Source organism: Chlamydotis macqueenii, chromosome 1 (assembly GCF_036417535.1).
Source record: "Chlamydotis macqueenii isolate bChlMac1 chromosome 1, bChlMac1.mat, whole genome shotgun sequence".
NCBI lineage: Eukaryota > Metazoa > Chordata > Aves > Otidiformes > Otididae > Chlamydotis > Chlamydotis macqueenii.
This window is the reverse complement of record NC_141556.1, coordinates 33,836,496-33,864,108: the sequence shown is the minus strand read 5'-3', so window position 1 is coordinate 33,864,108 and position 27,613 is coordinate 33,836,496. Positions and strand designations below refer to the sequence as shown.

Here is a 27,613-nt window from a genome sequence, read left to right as displayed (position 1 = left end):
AATTCTGCATAAGCTTGGCTTTATGACCAAATTTCATAGTTCTTGAGAAAAATTACTTTTGAAACCACGAGGAATGTTGACAAATCAGAACTGCAAACTGCAGTCCTGTGCAGTTGTAAACTGAGCAAACTGAGTTTGTTTCTATATGAAAACAGCAGTATAAACTAGTCCAAAATCGAAATTAAGAGCACCAATTTAGAAAGAAAATGTATCCCAAAAGAGTCAAAGACTAAAGGATTTGCTTATTATTTTTGATATCTCCAATTCTTCTATAAGTTCAGCTGTGGAGGACAACACAGAAAAGCTGCTGCCCTTTCTCAGTTGTTCAGTGGCTGTAAGTGAAGTAGGTTGGTCATCTCTCCTGGAGAGCTGGCCACAAGCAGAAAGTGCCCCCACATTTGTCCAGTTGTTCAAGATGGGGGAAACCATCTACAAAGTGATTCTGGTCTCCACTGGGGCCTGGGCATACGTCAGCGACCCTCCCACTGCCCCTGCCCAGGCTCGGCTTCTCAAATGGCACAACCTGAAGGATGCGAGCCCAAATTCACTGGAGGCTATGGCAAGGCTTGCACTGATTTCATGCCCTAAGACTATGTTACGTCCTGGTTTCAGACACTAGAATTATCAAGCCGATGTTTTCCATCACATCATCAGCAATTAAAATGGGAAGCCGGAGTCTGAAAAATGAAATTCCATACGTAACAAAACACCAGGAGTTGATCCTCTGTGCATGCATCCTCCTCAGCATCCCATCCCTCTGCTGTTACCGGGACACCCAGCACTTTGCAGCTGAGGATATTCTGGCAGCACAAAAAGCCAGATTCGTTCGCAGCCAGCTCTGATAGGCTTGACCTGTTGGGTTGCCCATGTCTTACTTACCAGTAAGTATTAACCACTTACTGGGAGGTGTTAATGCCACAGCAAGGAAACACAGCTATGCCACTACTCTACGCACACTAGGGCAGGTAATAGATTGCATGAGACTGGATGCTGTTCCGTCCAATAATCTGACCTTTACAAAAGAGAAAGAGCCTATTAGGAACTAATGCACTGCACATACAAATGTCTGCTCGCATTCCTCTTTCACAGACATGTGTTTGGCGCCTGGGGTATTAACTTTCAGACTTTGTTTCTTTTTCCTGCATATTCAAGCTGCATTGCCTTTGCCCTTTCCCAGTACTCTGAGACGAAAAGGTAGTTCATTCATAAAATCACAAGTGACCTTAATAATTTCTTATGTGAGAGTCCATAATCTAATGAGAGTTTATTTTCAGTTTCAGTCAGAGCTATAATGCATAATAAGTTTCTATTTATAAAAAACAGATATTTTGTTTAATGCTCCAATAAAATATACAGCATCATAATGAAGTGTCTCTGGAAAACAAGATGAAAATAATAAATGCTTAGACACAAAACTAAAGGCAAATCATTGTTGTTTAATAAACATACAATTGCTTCCAAAAATATTGCATCCTTATCTGGTTCAGAGCTACATTACACGCTATTTTTATTGGGTTTCTTGCATAAATAAAAAACAATTCTTATTTTGCAGACACAAGAATGAAGAATATATTCAGCAGGATGTTACTCATAAACCATCCAAAAGATAGTTTTGAACATAATACAAAGAAATCAGCCTGACCAATTTATGTTCTGAAAACTCTCTGTTCTATGAAATAGAATTTGCAAAATTTCTTCAGAACTAATGTATTTCTCACTTCATACATAAACTACCATTAAGTAAAGTAATTTTTTTAATATAGCTGAGAATATGTTTTGATTATGTATCTTTTCCTGTGTTCCAATGCATTTTTGGTAGCTCTACTCCTTTATCCTTATTTTGCAAGGATAAGCTCGCAGGTTTCTATTTTGACACTAGCAGGTTACAACGCTCAAGGCAGGCATCAAGAACTACATAATTTGATAAGTCCCTCTTCATTTTTTGCTGTTTGTAAAAGAGTAGCTAACAATGATCATTAGTACCTATGTATAATACATATTATATTAATGTGTATAATGTATATTATATTCATTCAATAGTAAGTAAAAAAATATTTCAATAGCAGGATGTAACTGCTTATACATTATTAAATAAAGTAAGTTGGAAGGAACATTTATGTGAATACACCCCAGAAAAGAGTAAATGGCAGGAGAATACCTGGGGCAGAAGTCATTTCACCATCTTCTGACATGACAGCAACCGTGTGTTCACAAATGCACAGCTACTCAGTGCAGGAAAGCTGAGATTAAAAGCTCCTGTGCATGAATACATGTGGACAATGATGTTAACACTAGTCACTCAAATGGGGATAAAGAGGCAATGGGTCAAAAAAAGTAAGCGATTTTTGTTAGCAGCATTATCCTCAAGTATTCACTAGCACCAGAGCTTTTAAGGCTTTGAGTGCAGAATTCCTTATTCTGTACGCGTGGTCAAAAAAAGGCTCACACAGACCATGATAAACAAGCACTTTCACACAGTGAAGTGGTTACAGTATTTACCTTCCTGAGATGGATGTTACTGGAAATGATGCGCAGTTGGAAAAACACTTATTTTCCCTACCTGAAATACAAACAGTTTTTTATTGTTATAAATTTTCCCTCATTGTTTAAATCTACTTCTAGGTATCTCTGGATTTCTAGCTTAAAATCCCCTGTGGGGAATCCATTCTAGATGGAATTTCATGATGATATTTCAAAAAAAAGAAAATATTTCCTTGACATTTTCACAGCTTTATCTGATGCTGTAACATATCAGTAGACATTGATCAATTGGTTGCTATGAACCACAGTAGCACCTGCTATTCTGTTCATAGAAAGGTATATTGATCTGCATGTTATGCAGTTAATTTAGTGATGTTTTTATTTCATTTTTCAACATCAGTTCTAGTCATTTCAAACAGCTGTACAGAACAGGGTGTTGTTATTGTACAGGTAATAGTGCGTGGTTACGGAACAGTCTTTCTTCATTTGTAAAGAAAACCTCATCCAAACACTCGTATTGACAATTTATTATGTTTGCAAACTGAAATAGGCAAATTCAGAGACAAAATCTCATGCTCCTCCCTTCTTAGTTTACCCAAGTGAGAAATGATCCCCCTCTTTTCTGTCCTGCCATGAATTTTAGCCCCTGTTCCTTTGCATACACAGAAGGGGGAGCTCCCATGTGGGATTATACTCCTTGAACTGTCTCCCTCCTATCACTATTGCCACTCTCACCCCTGATCCCAAGTGGGCAGAGAAGCAACACACCAGTGAAGGGACACAGTATCCTTCCACATGTACTGGAGCCTCTTCAGAGAAATCAGCAACATTACATTAACGTAATGCACTTCCCTACACAGATCTAGAGATGAGTCCCATCTGAAAAGTTTCCTTTGACAGCCACCACATGGGACTTCAGTGGGCAAGGGGACCAGCACCCGTTCAGCTCCAGCCTCTGTCTTGACCTCCCTGAGGACCCTCCTGGCCAGAAGTCAAAGAGATTTGCTCTGGCTGGGACAGCTCTGGATCATGAAACCATTAAATCATTAATCACATTAAACCACTACATCTCCTCTTCTGAAAAAGATGAAGGTGAATTCTTCCGTCTCCATCGTTTCCTTGCTTTTACCCACAACAACAGGTGAGCAAAGATGTGGGTATAAATCCCAATCTTAGTGTTCTACTAATACATTTCTAAACTGAATATCTCTATTCCAGTTAACTTCCAATTTTAATCATCTAGACCTTAAACCAGCTGTCCCTAAGTAAGGATGTGAAAGCTGACTTATTTCCTCTTCAAACGAAAACCAAACAACCCTTTCTGTTCACAGAGAAATAATATGACTTTCTCATTCTTTGTAAAACTACTCTATGGAAAGCAATAAAATTTGGAGGTGCTTAAAAGGAAAGAAATGTCACTGAAAGAAAGATTATTCTCACCAGCTCCATGAACCATCAATACCTTCCTCTGTGCTTCCTACAAGGAATCTGTCTTTTTCTCAGAAGAATAGAAAGCACAGGAGCAAGGATCACAATTCCAAAAGATTTGAATAATTAAAAGAAAAAAAAAGGAAAAAAAAAAAAGCTTTGGTGGCCAGTTATGATACTGGGATGCTAGACAACAGATGTCACTTCTGGGTTCCATCAAAGATTTGGCTTAGATAAGTCAAAATCCCTCTGGTCCGCAAGTCCATACATTAAGCAGGGATAACAGTAATATCATCTTTGTGAAGCCATAGAGATAGTTCCTTAGTGTAATAACTGTCTCCTAGTAAGCCTACATCAGGTACCTAGGACATTATTGACCTCTTACCCAGGTTGACACTGCTGTATGATATAGGCAGCTACGATGATGCAATAGCTGCTCAAAAATTTTCTGTCCAGTATCATAACACCTAATGCAGATCCAGTTAACCTTGTGCACTTATTCAGTCTGAAATAAAATGTTGTCTGAGCATATCTAATCTGCCTGTGTTCATGTACCCACTTCAGATGGGCAACTGCTTGTGGAAGAAAGAAATACTGATGCATAAGGAGGCTAAGAAATCGTTTCTCATTAGATCTTAGGAATATAAGTTAGAAGTAAGCTATTAAAATGCCTAAGCCCAAACTGCAAGTCTTGAAACACTATCAGTATTGCATCCAGTTCTGGAGCCTCCAACACAGGAAAGACATGGACCTGTTAGACCAGGTCCAGAGGAGAGCCACAAAAACAATCAGGGGGCTGGAGCACCTCTCCTGTGAGGACAGGCTGAGAGAGCTGGGGCTGTTCAGCCTGGAGAAGAGAAGACTCTGGGGAGACCTTATAGCAGCCTTCCAGTACTTAAAGGGGAGTTGTAAGAAAGATGGAGATAGACTTTTCAGTAGGGCCTGTTGTGATAGGAGAAGGCGTAATGGTTTTAAACTAAAAGAGGGTAGACTCAGACTAGATCTAAGGAAGAAATTTTTTACAATGAGTGTGGTGAAGCACTGGAACAGGTTGCCCAAAGAGATGGTAGATGCCTTATCCCTGGAAACACTCAAGGCCAGGTTGGACAGGGCTCTGAGCAATCTGATCTGGTTGGAGATGTCCCTACTACTTACAAGGTGGTTGGACTAGATGACCTTCAAAGGTCCCTTCCAACCTAAACTGTTCTATGATCCCGTGATTATATCGTTCCTGCTGCTTGATCCTTTATGCACCCACACCTTTTTCAGCAGAGCTCTTCAGTACACTATCTGTTGTCTGCACATGAACCAAAGTTATCACCAACTGCTTTGTGACCCGTGTCCTGTGATATCTACAGTACCACTGTGCATGCTTCCTAGTGCTGCGTGGCACATGAACACACTTCCTGCACCTATAGAAGCAAGCACTGCAGGACGTATAACACAGAAGAGGAAGAGAAAAGTTCTGTTACAAAATAGTATAGCAATTACAGAAGATAAGGAAAATCTGCCCCCACATCCCAAGCAAACCGCTCAGAGACAGCCTGAAGTGGGAGGAAAGGTCACACTGCAGTAAGGATGTCCCTGAAGCAGTCACACTGCACATGGCATAAGTGATGACCCTATAATTTGAGTGCGAAAAGAGCCTGTGTGACTTTCCAGTCAAGGTGTCACATACTGATCAGGAAGGCAGGACACCTGAGTTTCCAAACCTGCTTCAGGTACAATAATACATAAACAGCTTTCTGTCATCCATGGTAGAAGAGCAGGTGAAGCAAATCTCAAGTACTGACACATATTCACACACATGAATGTATCCTAAGAAAAATGAGTCACTATACATCAATTTTGACTAATAGTGAAGGTACCTAACTCTAACATAGACTCCTAACTGGAGGAAGACTCCACCTATAATCTAGAGTTAGCTCCAAAGCTGAGTAAAGAAATGAGGCTCAGAACATACTTCATAATAAAGAAAAACTGGGAAGGAGCAAGGACTGATGGTCAAAGCTCTGCAACAGCTTCCACATAAGGAAATGATAAAATAATTCAGGATTCTACAGTCTAGGAAACAGATGACCGACAGATGTGGCAGAAGTGTGTGAAATCATAAGTGTCATGGAGAGGATAGTCTGGCACCAATTTTGTACCACATCTACCAATTCAAGAGTGAGGGATATCAAATGAAACTCCAAATAAGAATTCAAACTGAACTAAAAGGTGTCGTTCTCATGAAGTGGGTGGAATTCCTTGCAGGGAACATTAAAGATGCTAAAAGTTGATAGGGGCTTAAGCAGCAATCAGATCGCCTTTTCCTATGTTCTTTTCCAGTCACCTGCTTAAGATTACTGGTATGTTGGAGGTAGGAATATGTTTTAATTCAGAAAAAAAAGAACAAAAAAAAAGTCTCCCACATCATAAATTTTACAGTCAAGCTCCCTGGATCTGGGGAAATTGCAGGAGTCAGCCTACCTGGAGTGCTAGTGATGAGGCTCACTCTCAAAAACCACCCTTCACGATCAGAATGCCTCCCTGTCAGATAAACATCACAGACAGCCTGCTAGGCTGGGTGAATCCACTTTCTGACCCAGCACAGCCATTCTTATGTTCACCCAGCCCCATGGTCCCACTATTGATTACCAAAGTCAACTGATATTGACTACCAGTATTATCTTGTTTCAGTATCTAACTCCACGCATACCCCTGCTTTGGCATCCTCTCGATAGGTATTACTTACCTAGAAGACACATCAGCATTGCAGGTTTGAGTGTCACAACCCTCGTCTTCTCACTGGAGCTAATGCCTAGCACCAGCTTCACATTGCTTAGTAAGCAGCCCAACACCTGAAAAATGGACCCTGTTAGTTTGTTAAGATACTAAACTGGGAGCCTAGATATCATATAGAGCAGGGAAAGGCAGTTCTGAGGAACAAGCTAAGAAGCCCTGCTGAGCAGGGAGCTACTTGGAGGTAGCCAATAGGAAACACAGGAACACAATAAAAGCCACCCTCTCTGGGGTTTGGACACACTAAATACTCCCAATGGGCCAAGACACAGATCATGGAAGGCAACAGAGCCTATCTGGAGCAAAGTATAGCTGCTGAAATAAACTATCATCATCATACTCAAAGTCTCATAGCTTTAAAAGTTTCATAGATTTTATAACCCCTCTCTTTACCTAAATTCTATCTAGATTGCACAGGAGGTGTCAACAGGGTATTTTGGATCTTGCTCCTAACACAAACACGCCTTGAGAGGAGAATCAGTTAGCTAAACAGAAAGAGTCTGATGAAAACTTAATTACAGTAGATGGAAGTAACTCCATTGTACATCCTACTCTAGGAATATACAAACCTTATGGAGCTTGAGTTTTTGTGAACCTAAGGGATTTTTAAACTCTCTGAGGACTTGCAAAATGAATTTGGTCTCTTTTTACTCTGTCATTTAAACTCATCGTTTGTTTTATTTCATATAAGGATAATTGAATTTTTTTAAAACCACAAAAAATGTTCTTCTAGCTACAGACAATCATGTGCAATGTATTAAGGACAGAACAGCCTCCAAGTCGAAGGTTTGGCACAGCCTCAGTCCTAAAGAGACATACTTACAAAAATTGGGATTTTTTTTCTTTCCCTTTTCTCTTCTTCTTTCCCAGGGTGTCTCTTTCTTTTTCACACAGTCAGCTCTGATTCTTTTCTCACTCTGTTTTTCACTATATATACTTCTCTCTTCTCTCTTTTTCGTAGTCACCCTTAAAGAGATAAGTAAGATGTGCTCCCAGCAATGCTCGAGTCAACGTCAAATTTTTTAATGAATAATACTTCAGCAGGTTTGAAATCTGTCAGAATGCTTTAGCCCACATCTAATAAGAACAGGATGTCCATGGATTATTTCCAGCACTCTCTCTTGTGAGTTTATCACCTCTGATTCAGAAGCACTGCATTTTGAATAGGACCAGGTCAAACCTTCAAAAAGTATTAACTCAAATTAAAATTTTAATTTTGGGGGGTCTCTTCATGCTCCCTTTTGCATTCACTCATCCTGAATATGCCAATATGTGAAATGATAACAAAACTGATCACAGTAAGTAGTTAACGTTAACTAAACACATAAAAAATTCAACAATTGGGAAGGACCCCAAGATCAAAAATAATTTCTAGAAATTATCAAGAAAAGTTTTTGAAGAAATTTGAGATAGCTTTAAACAGTCAATGGAGATTTCTTTAAGGAAAAAATCTAATTTACACAGGTATGTATCAGTAAAATACTCAGCAGAAATATTGAGCACACTTTATCCGAGAGAGAATTGAACTAACGGTTCATTCAGCTACTCAGAAGCAACAGTCCAACCTCCAGGGCCACCAACCACCAGCATTAGGAAGAACTTTAAAACTCTAACTTTAAAATTTAAACCCAGCTCCTATTATTGTGGCACATCATCATGCACATCATCAGTAGCGATACACACCTCAAATCTTACCTATCCTTACCTATCCTCTTAGTTTCTAACCAGCTTCCTTCCTCAGACACAGACAATTCAAAGTCCAACAGCATCTTCCAAACAGCCTCTGCTTTCTGGTACTTGAGACAACTACAATGAAAAGCAATGTAGAAAACAGCTTTATGTACCTAATCTACACAATTATATTATCTCTTGCAGAGAAGAGTTGCTTTATAAAGCAAAGTTTATCAAATAAACCAAAATAAACCAGACAACCTCCTCAGTCTAGCTGCTATATCAGACCTTCTCCAGGTCACTTAAAATCACTGCAGATACAGGCCAGTTTGAAGAAATTAAAAGGTAATTCTTGAAGGGGAAAATGTTCAAAAAAAGAAAACCTGAATATCCAAAAAGCAAGATAACTTCAGAAGAACAGTAAATAATGTGCTATCAGAGGCATACATTTCAGAAGTCGCATTTTTTACGCAAAGAGGTGCATTCTCATGCCAGCAAACACTGTTGTTCCTGGTCCTGCTTTGCACAGAGGGTGCAGTTTATTGGTTCTTTCTTGTCTCACAAAACGCACAGTAGCTCACAGGCTACAGTGATTCAAATTTCCATATTTTGAAAGACTGCAGCTGCTTCTCCAGACTGTAAAATAAAATCCTTTCCTTGTGTCCCAGTACAGAGCCTCATGCCTATCTGACCAGCAGAAGGTCAGAAGGGTTGCAGCGCTGGCCAAGTAAATAGATTTTGGATCTGAATTTACCTTTTTGTTGCATTTTTAAGGAAAAGTTCGACAACACAGGTCAATCTGTTCTCAGCTTACAGCCTTTCGAAGTACAGTGATAAACTCCCCACTAGTGACTGCAGCGCTGGCATTAGCATTTGCCTATTACTGTGTTGCCTGGAAGTCCTTGGCAAAAATCAGGATTCTGCCTGTCCAGATGCTGCAAACAGTACTTCGTGAAGAAGGTCAACATTAACCGTGATTATTCGAGTTAGCTGTAACCAGAACCACTGCTCAGAGGAAAATCTTGGAAAATCTTGGACCCACAGTCAAACTAGCTGCTCTGGCCACTTCCCTGGTAATTGCTCAGACCGCGTTCCTGAAACCCTTAGTTGCTAACTCTGACTGGCTTTGAACTGGAGCCTCTTTTCCTGTCAAAATCCCAAGACACAGTATCAACAGAAACAATGGAGGAGAAGAGGATGTTATCCACAAAGTATTAACTGAACACAGAATAAGGATAGAGGCTGCACAAAAATATAAGGAAACTGCAGTTTCATATATTTCAAGCAGTAAACTGCCCACATCTGAAAGGTTCTTTCTTTCTTTTTCTCTAGAAGCAAAGAGGAGGCTGTAAGTGCAAATGGTAAAACTAATATGAATAAAACAGAAAAAAAAAATTAAAAAGACATCGTGGAGTGGTTAGACTCTGTCTCTTAAATAGTTAATGACCATCTTGCATTGGTGTGCTTGCATAATCTCAGAACACTTTATTATTGAGAAACGAACACAGATTATTTCCTTTACAAATATGACTTCCAGAATATTTCTGTATTACTTCATAGGAGGTTCCTTTGCTTTACAAAATGCCATGGCTCCAGTCAGCAAACAATACAGTTTTGTTAACTAGTTACCCAACCTCACATGCAAAGCAATAAACCTTGTGATAGGTTGCTCTTGCTCCATAAACTGTCCCACAAATAAATGTCTTCCGAAGATAAAGAAGCAGTATCTCCCATCCCCCTCAAGTGAATGTGTGTTAGTTCTGCAGCATTTCCGTGCTACAATGAATCTACAGAAAAGACTTGAGGTGACGGCACAGATTTCACTAACTATATTACAAAATGCTTACATTGTAAATTCCTCTGTACCCGCAGTTAAAAGGGACATGTAGCAGCTTGCTGCTTTGCTGTACGAGAACCTGCAAGACATATGCAAAATAACGAAAGAAAATAAACATTTTCAAGGACCTGATCTTGCAAGTTGTTGAGTCACCACCAATGATTTCCATGGGAATGTTTGTGCTTAAAGTTAAGAACGTGCTTAAGAGCTTTGCTGAGTCCGAGCCAGAGAACTTAACTTCTTGCAGCATTTGTATTTCTCCTCATTTGAAACTACAAAGACGATCGTGACACGTTCCTCAGCTGTTTTAATCAGTTGATGTATTCTAGATGTAAGCAAGTTCAAACAAGGTGCTTTCCCTTTCACTTAAAACTATGCATTTTTCCCTGTGTGCCTAAATACTTTAAGAGAACCCCTCCTCTGCCTAACCTGAAAATAACTCATTGACACATTATTATATTTCATAACTGATTGAAGCGAGAACTTTGAGTATGTGATTTACCATGTGCTTTATCTGATTGCATTTGATCTGCCTGACCTTTTAATCAAAAGGGGAAATAGATTTATCTGTGGTGAAAACATGACACGATTAACAACTCTGCCTTACTTTCTAGAATCTATGAGAACATTTTGTACCTAGGTTTTACAACTGTATTGTGAGTCATCTTCCTAGCACAGAGATGTCATCACGTTTATGACACCATGTTTTCTTTCGCTTGCCCCAATTTCCGTTCTGGCTTTAACTGAACAGTTTAACCTTAGGCTTTTCCCACTGCTTCCTGTGTTAAATCTGTGCTGCTGAGAACTCTGTGCTGATCTCTTGGCCTCTTGCATTCGTGTTTACTATGTATTGCAGAGTCATTATTAAAATCAGTAACATTTTCTTGGAAACATTTTTAAGGTCATTGAAGTATTTTGGACCATTGCCCATTAGTAACCAGGCTACAAAGAATACTGTAAATCAGTGCTTGGACAGTTGAACTATGACTGCTGCTTGTGTTATTGGTGTTCCTAAATGTCTGGGATTCTGATGCAGCAGGACCTTCACAAATACTGGAAGAAACAATACAAAAGAACACACTGTTGCCCAGATGATACAGGTTTTGAAACTCTTTCACGAAAATGACACGACTTCCATCAATGAACAATGTTGTAATAGTTCTCACACTCTTGGCCAGGGTCAAAACAGCTGGGTTTTAAGAGCAATTTTTTTACAGAGGCTAAAATGTTAAGTCAATGCTTTAGTTCTTATGCTTATAAATAGAAACTTTCAAATGCAAGTGGCTACAGTAATTAGACCTAATACATTGTACTGCAATGGACCCTGGATCTTAAAGCCAAAGACAAAAGTTGGATGGTCTCGTTTTGTCACGGTGAAAAGCATAATAAATGTGCATATTCTTGGACTATTTATCTTTAAAAAGTTGAACAAAATGTCCTACCTGTGCACAGTCATCTTCACAGTCTTCCACAACATTTATAGAACATTTTAACATACTTACGCTAAAATAATTTGAGAAATTATTGCCTCAGTGATTGCTTCACTTGTCACTGGCTTCAGTGGCAAAATAAGTTTAAGAAGCCTGGACTTCTCCTCTACACCAGTTTGCTCCCCAGCAATACCCACAGAGCTGTTGGTGGGGCTCTGCAAGAAGATGGATTACTGACAGGATCTAGGTTATAAGTAACCCTGGAGAGGCTGATACACTGTGGTGTAGGGGTAGGAATGAGAGACAAGCAGAAGAGGCACATGCGAGGAGGCAGGGCTCCTTGAACTGACATTATCTTCGTAACACAGACTGACATGCCAAGAAATATCCTCCTGTGGCTGGGGAGCAGCGATGGGGAGGTGTGAAGAACTCTGCTGCAAGTTCCTGACACCTTCAGTGAAGGGGAAAAGGTACCAAGGTTTTAGCAGCAGTTGTGACTTCCAAAGGCAAACTAATCACTGGCATTAAAGAAATTACAAACTCACTCTCTCATCTCAAAGTCTACAAACTGCAGCTAAAAAGTTTGCTCCTTTTCTTGGGATTGCTTGTTCCTTCATATGTTGTGATGTTGCTATTTCACTGATGCTGCTGTCACCTTATGCACTTTTCTTAAGTAAAAAACGCACTGAAGTTGAAGTTAGGTTTAAAGAAAGCCAAATCAGACAAACTTCTCACATTGTGGCAGATCCAGCGTCAGTGGTTACCCATGCAGACTTCCCCAAGCTGCTTATTCAGGCCTCACCACCCATCCTGGGCGAGATGGCTGCACCTTCCCATCTGCTGGCGTCACCGCGTGCATAGTTTCCTCTAACCCAGTTCTGTCAAAATTGATCCAGGGTTTTTTTTATTAAAAAAAAATCCCTCACTATGAAGTATTTAAACTCACTCAAATCATTTTGACAGAATAATGTTAATGAGTAACCAGACATTCAATTCTCCTGGAGGCTAGGGGTAGGGAGGGGGACAAAAATTGCCAGCTGGAAGAAAGTGGCAGGCAGGTGACAGCAACCTGGGTAAGTCAGTCCCTTCACCCCATTGGCAGCCATCATATCTAGGCTAGTCTCACACCGGCTAACAAAGTCGGATCCAACCCTTCAGTTATTCCTAACTGACACTTTTCAGCCAGTCAACAGCATCTGTTACTCAAGAACAAGTAGCCAAGACAACTCAAGAGTGCCATAGTCCAGACAGTATCTGGATTTTGGGATCAAAGATGAAAAAGTAATGACCAAAAAAACCCCCAAATTTTAAAAATATAAAGTTTGAGCCATTGTTTACACATCATAAAGTACAAAAAATTGAAAATATCCATTTAAGTTTCAGCTTTTAATTTCAAGTAACAATACTCCTTGAAATGCAACATACCAGCTTTGAATGAGAGTTACAAAATCATGGGGCAAGTTAGTTTCTTAGGACGCACATTTTCAAACTTTAATAAACTATGGAGAGACCACTGCCTTACCCCATTGTCTTGCACTTCTTAAGTTCCTTTTTCCACCAAATGTGTTTCAGTTGTGGTCATATGTCATTGATCTGGTAACTACATTTGCTCTCTTTCAGACTAGGCTAGTACTGATCAAATCTTGAGCTAAACCCAGGTGAGTTCATTCAAAATTTGGCTGTGCCAAAACTGCATCCTTCGATGGCAAAACCCACTTATTAATTATTCTAATGTTTGAGATACTATGGATGTGATTCTGTTTTTTTTATCCCAATGCAATGCAGTGTCACTCAGTCAAGAGCAATATAAAGCAATATAAAGGAAAACGTTGCTTTATATCAGGCTGTATTGTTGTACACTGAGTAACAGAGCAGCAAGAATCAGCCTCTCCGAATCACTTCTATCTTCAGGGAAAATTACCTAGCTGACACACCATTCCTTAACATAATTTCTCCAGGTCTTAGTCCTTTCAAAGGAAATGCAGGGCTATACATTAGAAACCATGTAATACATAACAGGTGTGGTATTTGGTAATTTTACTTGCATTAAGTAAGAAAATACTCCTAAAGAGCCCTTACAAAAATATGTTTGGTCTCAGGAATCCTGCCTTACTATACCTAAAACAAAGGAGTTATGTATAAGTGTGCATTATTTTTGCAGCTAATTTCAAGGCTGACGGGCAGGCAAAACATTTTAAAATGTTTGCTTGTCGATCTCTACTTTTTCACATGCTGAGCTAAATGACAGAAAGTATAAGTGCCAGTGCAGCCCAAACTATTTATTTTCTTGTAACTGGCCTTGGAAAAATGTGCAATCATTGTTAGTACAGACAGCAAATTCATCTTCATCATAAGTTTAGATAAGGAAAGATTTTACAGGAAGCTGTAAGAAAGAAAAGCATTTTCCACAGCAATATATATCATCAAAAGACCACTCTTGTCCAGTATCTGGTTTTTTTGAAGTTATTGGGAAAAAAAAAACTGTAACAGAATTATTAGTTTAAAATACATGAAATTTTGAAAAACTTGTCTGAAACTCAAATACATTGGGTGGCTCAACTTCATGGAGGTGCATTTTCACTGATGAAAATGAAAAAAATACCCTTGCCATCAATTTTTTGAGAAAAATACTATTTCCTAATGAAACATGTCATTTATAGCACTTAAGTCAGGGAAAAAAAAAAAGTTTTATACTCTCAAAAGTTAAAATCAATAAGTTTTCCAAGAACAAGAAAATATATACACCATGGTTTTCTATGGATCCGTGTCCCATGTATCTCATACTCACAACAGCTGTCTGCTCCCTTCCAATAACACTTCCAATTCCTGCTCATATTCCTCTTTCCTGCTCCCTCTACTTAAGTATGCTCTTTTTTTTTTTTGAGGCTAAACTCAATTTAATTATTCATTAAACAGTTTAAATTACGAAGATATTAAAACAAAGTTCTAGTATGATTATGTAGATTTGATTTCTACACTCACAAAGAGAAAGAGGGAGGGAGCAGAGCAAACACAACTCCCCTGGTTGTATGGAAGAGGCACTGATACTTAAGACAATAACCTGTTATTGTCTTTTCGGCTTTGGGCCTCATAAGGAACCTCAGCAGCACTCTCCAGGCCCGAATGGTTTGACAAAACTTTGCTTCACCACTCAATCATGGCATCTCGGTGGAATAATTCTCTGTCCCAAACACGCCTGTCCTGGCAGCTTCAGTAATGAAGAGTCACTGACCAGGACATTCCATACCCATTGCATTGTACAATACTTATCTTCAATCTGGCACTTTTCAGTATTTTCATTAATGATTTCTACAACGGAATCAATAGCACTTGTATCAGCTTTGTAAAGGATGCAGTGCTTGGAAAAGCTGTAAGCCCTACACAGACAGGAAGATTTGAATTCAGAAGGATGAACTGAAGTAACAGAGAGGATGCATTACCAAAATAAGATGCATGAGGTCACTAAACAAATGGAATGCATTGCACTAAGGACAAATCCAAAGCACGGCATTTGGGAATAATTGATTGAACAAATATAAGATGGGGATGACGGGGCAACAGTTCCACAAATGGGATCAGAGGTCACAGCGAGTTACAAACTGAACATGCGTCAGTGACACCACAAGGTTGCAAGAAAAGCAAATATCATCCTGGATAAGTGTCAATATAAAGGCTTTGTTCAGACGGAGTGCCATCTTCGGTCTGAAGCATCATTGCCAGGGATGCCAGGAATCAAATGGAGAGAGTACAGAGGAAATCAGGCAGAGCTCTCTGAGCCTGAGAAACATTGAAAGGACCAAGCTCTTCACAATCTACAAACGAGAAGCCTGTGGGGAGACATGATAATGGTCTTCAGACGTGTAAAAGGCTACTGCAAAGAACAGACGGTAGTGAACTTAAATTGCAACAAGGGAGAATTGGAGAAATCTCTGCCAAGAACGGTTTAGGCATCCTTAGATATGCATTGAGAACAGACCATGGACCAGCTGACTTTCAAGGGCTACTTTGTATGTTTTCTACGGCTTCTTTAATGCAACATTCAGTAAAACCTTTGAATTGCTCCAGAAGCAAAATACAAACATGTCAGCAGCTTTGCAGACTTCTTTTTCAGTGTATGTTTAAGTTAATCTAGTATTCTCTAACTAAAAATTACTACCTCTAAATTTAAGAAAAAGTCAAAGGCCAACATATCTACACGAACTGTGGGAAAAGGTAGAAAGTAGAAAAATGGCTTCTTGGGCATGAATAGAGGTATTCAAAAAAAAACCAAACCACAATAACAAGATGATTGTTCAAAACATTAATGACTGTGTTAATGTCTGACAATTGTATATGAATTCTGAGGACTTTTATAAGAACTTGCTTGATGACAAAATGAATCAACAAACTCTAACAAAATAACTATTTATTGTGTAGACACAACATTTTAGAATAAAGTATTCACTTCATTCTTCAAAGTCCTTTTTTTTCTTGAAATGGTTTTTCCCACAGGAGAATATTAGCAACAGAGTTAGAACAGATTAATTACTGTAACTATTTTACCACCACCCACAAAAGGAAGGAGACTGGCCCTTTAGGCTTCCAGTTAACCAGAACCTGCTCTTTGGAGTCTTTGGACTCCAGGGTGGGCTCAGTGTTCCTTTCTTTCTTTTTTTTTTTAATCTAGATAAATTCTAACTGGGGTTTCAATTGAATTATCTCTTTGCTTGGGAACATATTTCCTGGTATTGTCTAAGCTGGCAGGAGAAAATACAGTAATGCTTTGCATCAAATACTTCTCCTGTACCAAAATGAGCATGTCTCTGTCATTGATTTCATTCACAAGTGCACGGGCACACAAAGGCATAATCTGGCTTTTTAAACTTAGAGGATTGCACAAATAGTCTGGAATAAACTCTCTGATCAGCTACAGGCAGTAATACTATATTAGCAGAGAATCTGTCTCAATATGGACTCTACCTTGCACCACTTGTATGCTGGTATTTGATGTTAGTCAACGCCTGTACCTCATCTACATGATTGTTATCTTACACCTACAAGAGTACAATACCATCAGAGTAACTTTGTGCTTTACAACTATAAGAGGATAAATTTTAGAATATCATTTTGCTAAACATTCAAGTGTAACTATCTTTGCACCAAAGTAAAATAGCCAGGCACTGAAATGAAAGTCTGTGAGACATACAATGAAGAATATCACATTTGAGAGACAGGCAGGAAGACATAAAGGAAGAAAGGAAGGAAGGAAGGAAGGAAGGAGGAAAGGGAGGGAGGGAAGGAAGGAAGAAAGGGAGGGAAGAAACAACCAAATGAGAGTTTGAATTTCAGATTTTGCATATGCAGCAACTAAAAGTGAATATACAACCAATTGCTGGAACAAGCCTCTGTGCAACTTTAAGCATGTAAATAAATTTTAAAATTCACGGTAAGTATTTCTTCCATCCAAAATACGGAATATCTTCCTCAATTATATAATATCATAAAGATCAGAAGCAGCACAGAAAGACCAAAGTTTAGTTATTTTGTGTTTCATTTCTATTAGAAATGAGAGATTTATAAAAATAGAGGTTTTTTATTTATAGACCTGAAGAATGGTTAAATACTACACTTAAGAATGCATATGTCATTATGAAACTTTGTGTCAGCTCATCTCAGGAAACTTTTAAGTCTATTCTGCCTGCATATTTAGGCATGGTATTAAAGATATCTGGTTGTAGAAATTAATGAAAACAAGAAGTAGGAACAAACATTTAAAATTTTGATAGTCCTTTTCCTATATCTCTTTAATTTACATGGCATAAGCAGCACTTGTTCAAATACTACAAGAAAATTAAGAGTTTTATTAGCCTTCACTCTCTTGAAGCTTCACTAGTTTTAAATAAGGTATTATTTGTATTTGAGTATTTAAACAGGAAGAAAAGTTTTAAATGTCCTACTCAACACTAGGCATGAGAGACTACAAACTTGGGTCCTGACCCTAATGTCTGCATGCCTGCGAGGGACCCGCTGATTCCACTGATCTCCAGGATGTACATGCCCCACTGAATGAAGTTAAACCATTAACAAAAATAGAGTAGATCACACCATCCTGTGTTTCTTCTCCTCTTCACTTCACATGGTTTAGTAGGCATGGTGGTATTAGGTTGACGATTGGACTTGACAATCTTAGAGGTCTCTTCCAACCTTAAGATTCTATGATTCACTTGCACCCCAGAACACACCGTGTATCTCCACTTAGCCCAGCTGCAAGAACAGTTACCAGTCACCAGATGTTTGTGATCACAAATTTACTTAAAGATACTACATCTAGAGCTAAGCTGATGAAAGACATGTGAGCTTCCTTTATGTATTTCATGCAAAATAGCTTGGGTTATTTAAAATTATCCTGGAACGCTACTGACTGCAGTGAAACAAATGAGGAAACTTCACAGCCAGTTTGACTGTGGGAGCAGTGACACCCCAACACAGCACAACCTTTCTGCAGCAAGTTTCTTATCGTGGCACTAATGTGTGTTTGGAACCTGAGACCATGCTTGGCTCAGAAGGATTACAGCTTCAAAGACAGCGGCTAGGAAGAACTGACTGAAGAAAATCCAGCTGCCTACCCACTCAGACTTACACTGCCAATTACATTATCTGTTCAGCATTCCTATGTGCCTAGCTTCTACATGATTATCCAAAGATAGATAAAAGGCTGAATTAGTCATACAACTTCTGATAATGTTTAGAAGAATCATAGATTTATTATTGCAACTGCATACATCTTAGGGGAACATAATAACAAGAATATTTGTAACTTCTACCACTGGAATATTTTTTAAGATAATTATGTGGTCTCATACAGCAGTGATCTTCTACATATGGTAGTGTGTATACATGTATTTGTGTGTTTCAATATGAAACCTGATAAGACAATATTGTAAAAGTACTACAATCCTACGTGCTTTAAAAATACAAGTATTTGCATAGTCCTGTTAACCTACAGAAGTAGAATACTGCTTGTTTAATTCATTCAGTAACAAGGAATATAAAACCTTGATAGAAGATGTTACAATAAAGGTACTGGCATGTTTTGCAATCTGTAAACTAATGTAAGACCTTACTGTTCTTCAATATTTTTAGCTTGCAGATTTATACCGGTTAGGAAAGAAGATCAGCTATACTTTAAAATGCAAAGGCTGTTCCCTGAATCCTGGGTTTAGATGCTCACATAGAAACCCATTAACTAAGTTATGCATTCAAAAATATATCATCATAATCTAATACTCTCTTCATCATGATTTATAAGCAGCTGGAGCTTCACACTTTAACAATTTTTTTTTTAAGTGTAGCACTCAGTAGGAAAGTATTTTGTTTATCCACGAAAGCTTGTAGTGACTCTACACAAAAAGAATCCCACACCTTCCTTTTAATAAGTGCAGGATTTGGGGCCAAATCCCTACTGAAGTTCTTCAACTAGAAGCAACGTAGTATTATGTAAATACAAAATCCCTACAGCAGTAAAAGGTATCTTGATGTGCTGTAACACTTTGCAAAAACATTTATTTCTGCTGCATGTACTGGAAGTCATCAAGAAAGATACAGCTAGGTAGCATGAAGCTGTACCATCCTTCCAGGACTGCTGAAGGTTAGTAGATTATGAAGATGTATACAGAAGTTGGGTGTGCTCCCACCAAGCTGTTCAGTGAAGTTAGGCAGTATCAAGAAAAGAGACAGGTAGGTTTTTCTTTTTACCTCTTTACAGCAGCTTGTAAATGTAAAAGCAGCAGAAAGGCTTTGCATACACCTGAAAGAACAATGAAACTAGCTGCCAGGATCCAAAAAGGAAGGAAAGCTGTGTCAGTCCTTAGCACCTTAGCACTGTCAGAATTAGTTATTAGTTGCACTCTTCCACTGCCCAGACATATGATGGTTTTATCGGTTCAGATCCCACGCACGCCTACAGGGGGGATGAGCTAGGAGCCTATGGGAACCCCAGGACAGTCAGGCAGAGAACACCAGCACCCCTAGCAACAGGGCAGCCCCACACCTACGCAGGGTCAGGGTAGCGGTCAGGTCACAGTCCACTAACAGTCCCAGACATGGGTATTGAACTAGGTCCATGGTCCATCCAGGGGGTGCAGCCAGGTGTTCCTGCAGAAGAGCACCAGGGACAAGGTTGCCTACCATGTGAGTTCAAGGTCCAGCCAGGAAACAAGGTGGCCTGTAGCGTAGGTCCAAGGTCCGGCCAGGAAGGCAGCCAGTGAACCTGGACTGCAAGAGACAGAACTGGACACAACTACACCTACAGCACTGGGCAAGCAAGAATGGATGCCCAGACCTGAGCTTAAATGAGCAGAGTGTGGGTGGGGGTCCTGGAGAAGGCTGGTCAGGGCAGCTACAGCCTGTTCATTTAAAAGCAGAGAGAAGCTTCCTACAGAACTCGATTCTCAAGCGAAGGGCTAACATCCTGACTCTGGCACGAGCTCAGAGCCAATTAGTACCCTGCTCCTACCCTGTGCTTCCTCCCATTGCTCAAGGGCACTTTGTTACAACAGCAAAGGATTGCCAGGACAAGAGGGTATGCAGAAGCACAGCCCATTCTGGGTTGTCACAGACCTTTAGGGACATTGGGAGTACATAAAAAACGAGTTGCCAAAGGGGCTTTGTGCCAGTCATAGAATCACAGAATCATATAATAGTTTGTGTTGAAAGGGATCTTTAAAGGTCCAACCCCCCTGGAAGGGGCAAAGACATCTCTAATCAGATCACATTGCTCAGAGCCCCATCCAGCCTGGCCTTGAATGTTTCCAGGGTTGGGGCATCTACCACCTCTCTGGAGAACCTGTGCCAGTGTTCCACCACCTCCATTGTTAAAAATTTCTTCCTAATGTCTAGTCTGAATCTACCTCCCTCTATTTTAAAACTACTATCCCTCATCCTATCTCAACAGGCCCTGCTGAAATGTTTCTCCCCATCTTTCCTACAAGCCCCCTTTAGGTACTGGAAGGTCGCTATAAGGTCTCCTCAGAGCCTTCTCTTCTCCAGACTGAATAGCCCCAACTCTCTTGGCCTGTCCATAGATAGCCTTATGCTCAATGGTCTTTCATTTTTTGGGAAGATGGTGTACGACCATTTTGCACCAGTGATTGGCAACAAAAGTATATACATGGAGGTGAGAACCCAGCCTAGGGAGTACTGTGGTAAAGGGTCCATGACAAGATCTCAGTGGTAATTCAGTGAACAAAGCGATGATCTGGTCTCTTGATAACTTTCTTGCCCCTCTGTGACGCCTCCTAATGAGTCCTCCTCTGCCTCTAGTCTCTTTTTTTTTCTTATAAAGCCTTACTATAGGTTCTTTTCAAAACACCATAAAATCAAAAACTGCAGAGTTTTTCTGTGTCATTAACATTTTACGAGGTGCCAATCTGATCTGAAGACTAAGGGTCCTGGACATGAGGTAGATGGCAAGACGTGAAGCAGACAAAGAACAACAGAACAAAAGACATCATGCCAGCACTTAGGGGAACTGGAAGGATAGGTATGGAAAGGCAACAATGTTAGTTCTATTTTGTACATATTTGTATGATTTTGTCTAGGTCAGTTATTCCTTCTACTGTGATACTGTTCCATAAATCTTCCATAAGAGGAAAAAAACCCCTAAATTTTTATGTTTTCTGAGTCCATTTTGGCAACACTGAATGTCTCTTGAATTTCTCTTTGACAACAAATGGTATTTGTTGCATACAATCCTAACAATATTAAAGAATATTTGTGAAGTTTGAGGAAAAATAATAAATTATGGGCATGTCCAATACGTTGATAGAATAATTAACCTATGTTCCCTTCATCCTGTAGGAAAATTTCATTTCTATTATCTCAAATTTTATTTTTCTGTGAGACTTTTCCATCTCAGACTATTTACTAGAAAATTGTATCAAACTAGATCGTGACTTTGAGGAGTTCTGTAAACTAACAAGATGTTAAAAATAACTTAGCAATCGGAACAGAAAGGAACAAATTGTGTTTAATAATAGCATCCACTAGCCATGTTTAACTTTAAAGTCCCATTGAAACCATGTTTCTCTTTCTAAATGTTACCTATTTTGACATTTATTAGTGAATCTACTTAACAATATCTCACAAGATTGTATTTTAAACGATCTTAAATTTCTGATGAAAGGATTCCATTCCTTCCTGTAGCCTCCTTGCTCATTACCAGCAGCCAAGATCACCTGCTCATAGGTTTGTCTGCATGTGCTTACCTGTGCGCGCGAGTCTACTTTATGTGGAATAAAAAGGACAGTTTGTGTTCTAGACTTTGTGTTTCTTAATTTGTGGTGGTTGTGAGTTATGCAGACTGTTCCACGTGTGTGCTAATGAAAAGTTAAACTACAAAGTATCATTATGTATTCTATACATGTTTCTTATTTATAGAACTGTCTGCTATTTTAAAATTCCTCAGATAATTTGTACAATTTATAGTTACTTTTTCATGTCATACCACCAAGAAAGCTTAAGTTTTCCTAGTATGGCATGATAAAATGCCATAACAAATTCCAGTGCTATTACTTCAATAAAGTGTACTCTATCAGAAATGCTGCAACATGAAATCCATCACGTCCAGTCCTGTGAAAGCTTTAGTACATGCACAAAATGAGGCACATAAAGACCGTATGACTCTATTCGAATGAGTAACTTTCCCGCGCAGCAAAACCTCCGTATTATGACAACTGAGGTACTCAGAAGCTATAGAAAATCCAAATGACCTGAGGTTCATACCATAATCTTTTTTTCAATCCAAAGAAGGCCATCAGAAGAATGGTGTAATAAACACCTCCACGGCAACAACCAAATAAATGCACTCGCTCTTTCCCTGCTGAATGCACTGGCAAACCTTTTTATGGACTACCACAGGAGTACAGTAAATCTCAAAAAGATGTGTGTTTACATGACAAATGGCAGTAAAATCTTTAATGGTCAAAGGTAAAATTCTGGCTCTGTTAAAAGATTATACCTATACATTTAAGAAAAAAAGCAAATGGCTAAATGAAACATGACGTACTGTGCTGTTTATGGAATAATTATGCCTCTAGCAGCAACATAAACTAACTACTTAAAGGATTTTAAAGTAAGTAATAGCTGCAGATATTTCTGTAAGTGTAAACTGGATTCTGCTTATCACAACCCAAACATGCACTTACACATTCAAGGAAAAGAGAATTTAAAACACCATATAGAAAGGGGAAATAAATGTATTGGACATATTTATGGATCCATAATAAAACCTTCCTACATTTATGAAGAGGAAGGCAATGTTTACAGCTTCTCGTAATTTATTTTGGCCTCACAAACTATTCAATATAGGTTATATATTGGTACCATAAAGTGTAGATTATCTAGGTTTAGACTTAACCACTCTAGTTATGTACATATTTTCCTTTGTACGGGAAACACTGCCAACAGAGAGCACCATGTCTCTCTCAGATCTATTACTACTCATGTATTCAGGCCAAATTCCCTCTGAATAACCGCCCTGCAAAACTGCTAGTTTAGCACATTAAAATGAACACTATTATATTATTTTCTTTAATAACCAATCATTCCTGCCAGTAAATAATTCAATGTGGATATATTTTGATTTGTTTTACATGGTTGCCTAAACACATTTCCATTCTCCTGCTTATAGCACTTCCAAGAAAGTCAGCTATAACGCTGTGTCATGCTTTCATTTCCTAAGCAAGGGGCGTAACACTTCTCGCCTGATACACAGGAGAGAGAGTCTACCATTTCTTAGTAGAAAAAGGGGCTGTCAGTCATTCAGTGAAAAGCGTGACTCAGCAGCTTGTTCTGTAAAAGCACTCTGCATGTGGGAGATAAACCGGAGGGGCGATGTCTTTGCAAGCAAAGAAATTCTCCAACATGTATATAAACAAAAATGTCCTTCCCACCTTAATGAATTTATGTAATACATTTTTCACTAGTTCATTTCAAACCTTCTCATTGCATATAAGGGACACTGTATAAATTGGTTTATTTAACCATTCCTAATTTTTGCCAGGAATTGATCCATGCAGATTTCTCTAAATTAAAGACATCCATTTTGCGCACAGAAAAACCATACACACTCAGGTAGGAGAGTGATTTTTCTTCCCACAAGTAAAAAGTTTACAAATGCTGCTCATAATTATTTAAAACTAAAAACCATCTTCCCAAAATAAAAAAATAAATGGCTATCAGTTTTCTACACGTGGACACCAGCCAACTTAGAATACGCAGACCTACAGCAAACATGCAGTCTAAAAAGCCGGGGTAAAAGTCCTTCCTCAGGAGGTACAAATGCACACACAGCAGCCTGAACACAGAACAACGGCAAAAAAAATGGAAAGGTAAAATCTGCTTACTGCCACTTTCTAGGAGATTCCAGGTCTAATTTTTTTTTCCTCTAACAAATAAGAAGACACTTGTAATATCTTGAATAAACTTAATTTTCTCTAGTACAGGAATCCAGGGGAACTGAAGATAGGAAGCAGTTTCTATCTATTGATTGACTAAGAATCAAGCTTTAAGAATCCTCAGCTTCAAGAAAGACAATCATGCAAAGTATAATAAAGGTACACAGAACCCAATTCTTACTGTGCAAAACATGGGGATCTCAAATGAACTGATCAGGAAGAAGTCTGGTGGAAAAAAAACAACAAATGGAAGAAGTTTTTGTAAACATCTAAGTAAGCTTTGCCACCACTTATGATACATCTGAAATTAGACGGGTTCAAAAGTGATTCAACAATTTCATGCAGATGAGTACCAGAAACTATGAAATATAAATATGTGGATACAACCTTTTGCTCAATAAATCCTAAACATCAGACTGCTAGAGCATACAACTGCATGGCCTTATGCTCTTTCCTCCCTTTTGCCACAGAGGAATCCTCTCCTGGCCTCTGCCAGAGGAAAAGTACCAGATTTTAGGGACCTTTTGTGATACTGTAAACAGCCATTCTTGTGCTTTATGTACTGGAGATGAAAAGTGGACTTTTAAGTTCAGTAGATAATGGTCATTGTCCACAAAGTCTTCAAGTCCTCAAGCCATCCAGTCCTCAAAATATTTAGGAATAACAGCAATTTTACAAAAATTAAAAAGATAATACATAATATACGCAACTTTACATCTACACATTTACAGAACAGAGATGCAATTAGAATATGTTTTTATTGCTGTTTGTGCTATATTTTTTTGGCCAGAATTACTAAGTGAGGAACTGATCTTGCTGGTTCACTGAGGTTTCGTTTTCCATCAAAGTATAGCACTTGTTGATCTCCTGCCCTAGTTTGCTCTTTGTTACCCCATCAGTGCATCCAGACTTATTCTAACTGGTAAAGCACAGAAACATCTTGTCAAGATGTTACCAAGACCGGAACAATTATTCCAGTTTTGTTCCCTTCTGAATACAGCTCTTGCATAAAGCCTTGCCTAGAGAACTCTGTCTAGTCTCTTAAATTTACACTGTTTTTAAAGAAGCCACAAAAATGCAAGTGATTTTTCCAAGATGTGAAGCATTATTTAGTTGACAAACAATATTCTCAAAGATTTGCTGGCATAATAAGTAATGCTGATATACAGGCTGCTGTAATTATGGCAATAACATCTTTGGGAATCCAAATGTATATCTTAAATTCTACTCTCTGCCACCAGCAAATGGTAAAAGAACAAAAATAGTAGCTCTTAATGCTGTAAGGATCTTAACAAAAATATGTGGGATGGCTTATAGAAAATGACATTGTTTCAGTTAACTAATAAATACCATTCACAAAGCTTTTCTAGATTTCCGCTATACAAAAAAAAAAGAAAAAAAAAAAAAAACAACTCAAAAAAAGAGATACTTAAAAACTCATGTTAATTTCACAAAGGAAAAAAACAAAATCAGTGTTCGCTGAGTGGAAAAGTTGAATCAAGATTAACAGAGAAATGTTATTTATAAACCCCGTAAAAATGTTACAGAGTTAAAAATACAAAGTAGAAAATATTTTTGTAGCAGCTGGCAATGTCCATTTAAGGCTGACAATTTCTTGTAGATGAGCAGTACTATATACCTCATGCAGCACCCACTGCTTTGAGTTTATTGCAGTATAACAGCAAAATCAGATGGCTTTAAAACTCAGACTCAGAACCGCTCCCTATTTTTGGCTTAAATCCAAGTTATAATTATAGTAAATGTACTATTTTTTTAAAGAATGCTGCTGCTTATGTTCTTAACATAGTGATTTGGTTGTTTTCATATTGCAAAACTGAAACTAGACTAGGATAAACACAGAGGGAAAAAATTAAGGCTTAAACCAAGTTTAATATGTAACTCCAACTCACCATCACAAAGCCCAAGAGGCAGGATATGCAATCCTGCATTCCTTACGCACTCGTAATACCTCTTGGCTTCAGTGGAAGTTTTGTTTGAGAAAGCATATAATCAGAACCTATAATTTCATTAATTGCACGCCACAGGCAGTCCATGTGAGGTAAGAATAATGAACCAAAGTGGTTGGAAGGATGGTGGAACCCTCAGCCACGCCTGCATCTTTGCAGACCACCGAGTCCACACAGTGCAATCATGAAGCCTCGTTTTCCCCACTCACCCACACTTCCTGCAATTCCTCATGACAGACCGAGCCCGTCACGTAGAGGAGACCACTGTGCAGATGCTTCATTCGGGACACGATGTAGCTCTCGGGTCTCTGTCGCTACTCTGCATTATTATCCTTCCCCAGACTCTCGGCAGTACCGAGGATTTCACCCGATGCAGGTCCTTACTCCATTGGGATTTTTACATTATTCATACTAGGCACAGGGAAAATGAATGTTATGTAGCTATTAGTACAGATTGCTTTGACATCATATATTACATATTTCATTAGATGTGCTTTGGGCTATTTAGGAAGTATCATCCAAAAACCATGTGGATGGACTTGACTTTTACAGTATTACTGTACACATAACTTTTTGATGCACACCATAAGCAAATGACTCCGTTGGGCATGTGCTACAGATAGTTTTACAGTATTCCACAAGGTTTGTTTATACATGTAGGAAGAAACAGCATGAAGCTTTATAATATGTCCCATATTATAAAGGCCTTTTATTAGCTAAAACATAAGCAAAGAAAAAACACAGGCACTTGCCAGCTACTTCTTATTCTTCTAAACATAAAACCAACTAATCTCATTTAAAAAGAAACTGTTCGTGCGCTGAGAACTGGTAGGTCATGTTACAGAGAGAGGTGAATCTACAGTGTAGACCCAGCTGCAAAGTGGCATTCCAATGTGCATAGCAGATCACTCTTCAGCTACAAAAACCCCATTACCTTCCTGTAAACGGAAAACTCGAGTTCATTTTTACCTGTATAACTTAAGACAACTCAGTTTTTACACCACCTAACTAACGATTAACTCATAGTATCTTTTACAGCATCCTTACAATAACATATCTTATTTTTGTTTGCCTGGTTTTGCTTTGTTTCAAAAGTGTAAAGCATCACCTCCTAAATTACTGTAAGGTCTTCCAGCAAGGGAAACATGACTAAGAACAAGACACATCACCCACCACTCTATATTAAAGAAAATACAGAAATATGTTTTCCAGTACTCAAAAAAAAAAAAAAAAATCTTTAGCAGTCTTTAGTCTCCAGAATTCTGCTGGGTTATCTCATGAATACATAAAGTAGAAACAGAATCTCCAGACTAAAAAAAATAAAGTTCACTCTTAACTGTCCTACTTAACTATCCTAAAGGCCCAAACTTTGTAAGGAAGTTTGCAATGAGTAAATAGACACAAAGGAACAAAATAAAAGGCAAACAAATGGAAGGTATAAAGATGAGGGAGACTGAGGGATAAAGTCTCAAGAGGATGAAAAGAAAGGGAAGGAAAAAAAGAACACAAGAACATTTTTCAAAAGGGAGAAAGAAAAACAAGACAATGAAAACAAATGAATCGTTGAAACTATGGTGGGAG

The 27,613-nt window shown here is 38.7% G+C and overlaps 1 protein-coding gene across 3 annotated transcripts; it reads right to left on the bottom strand.

Moving 5' to 3' along the window:
• Nucleotides 1-2,226: 2,226 nt before the first annotated feature.
• LOC147601998 (uncharacterized) lies at nucleotides 2,227-8,505 on the bottom strand. Of its 3 annotated transcripts, XM_086740021.1 has the most exons (5): nucleotides 8,389-8,493; nucleotides 7,517-7,659; nucleotides 6,647-6,766; nucleotides 2,500-2,560; nucleotides 2,227-2,256 (listed from the first exon to the last, which is right to left on the bottom strand). In XM_086740021.1, the coding sequence occupies exons 1-5, from the start codon at nucleotides 8,460-8,462 to the stop codon at nucleotides 2,247-2,249; spliced, it is 408 nt and encodes a 135-aa protein (XP_086596147.1). In that variant the 5' UTR covers nucleotides 8,463-8,493; the 3' UTR covers nucleotides 2,227-2,246. The 3 variants fall into 3 exon arrangements, 1 of the variants encoding a protein (XP_086596147.1); XR_015257563.1 differs by lacking the exon at nucleotides 2,227-2,256 and having other exon boundaries at nucleotides 6,647-6,752; nucleotides 8,377-8,505; XR_015257562.1 differs by lacking the exon at nucleotides 2,227-2,256 and having other exon boundaries at nucleotides 6,647-6,752; nucleotides 8,399-8,505.
• Nucleotides 8,506-27,613: the final 19,108 nt, after the last annotated feature.

Coding starts and splice junctions, on each gene's coding strand:
- LOC147601998 (XM_086740021.1), bottom strand. CDS start 8,462: ATGCTGTTGGACTTTGAATTGTCTGTGTCTGAGGAAGGAAGCTGGTTA. Junction 7,660..8,388: donor AAGAGGATAGGTAAGGATAG/GTAAGATTTGAG, acceptor TATCTCTTTAAG/GGTGACTACGAAAAAGAGAG. Junction 6,767..7,516: donor GAAAAAAAATCCCAATTTTT/GTAAGTATGTCT, acceptor ACAAACTAACAG/GGTCCATTTTTCAGGTGTTG.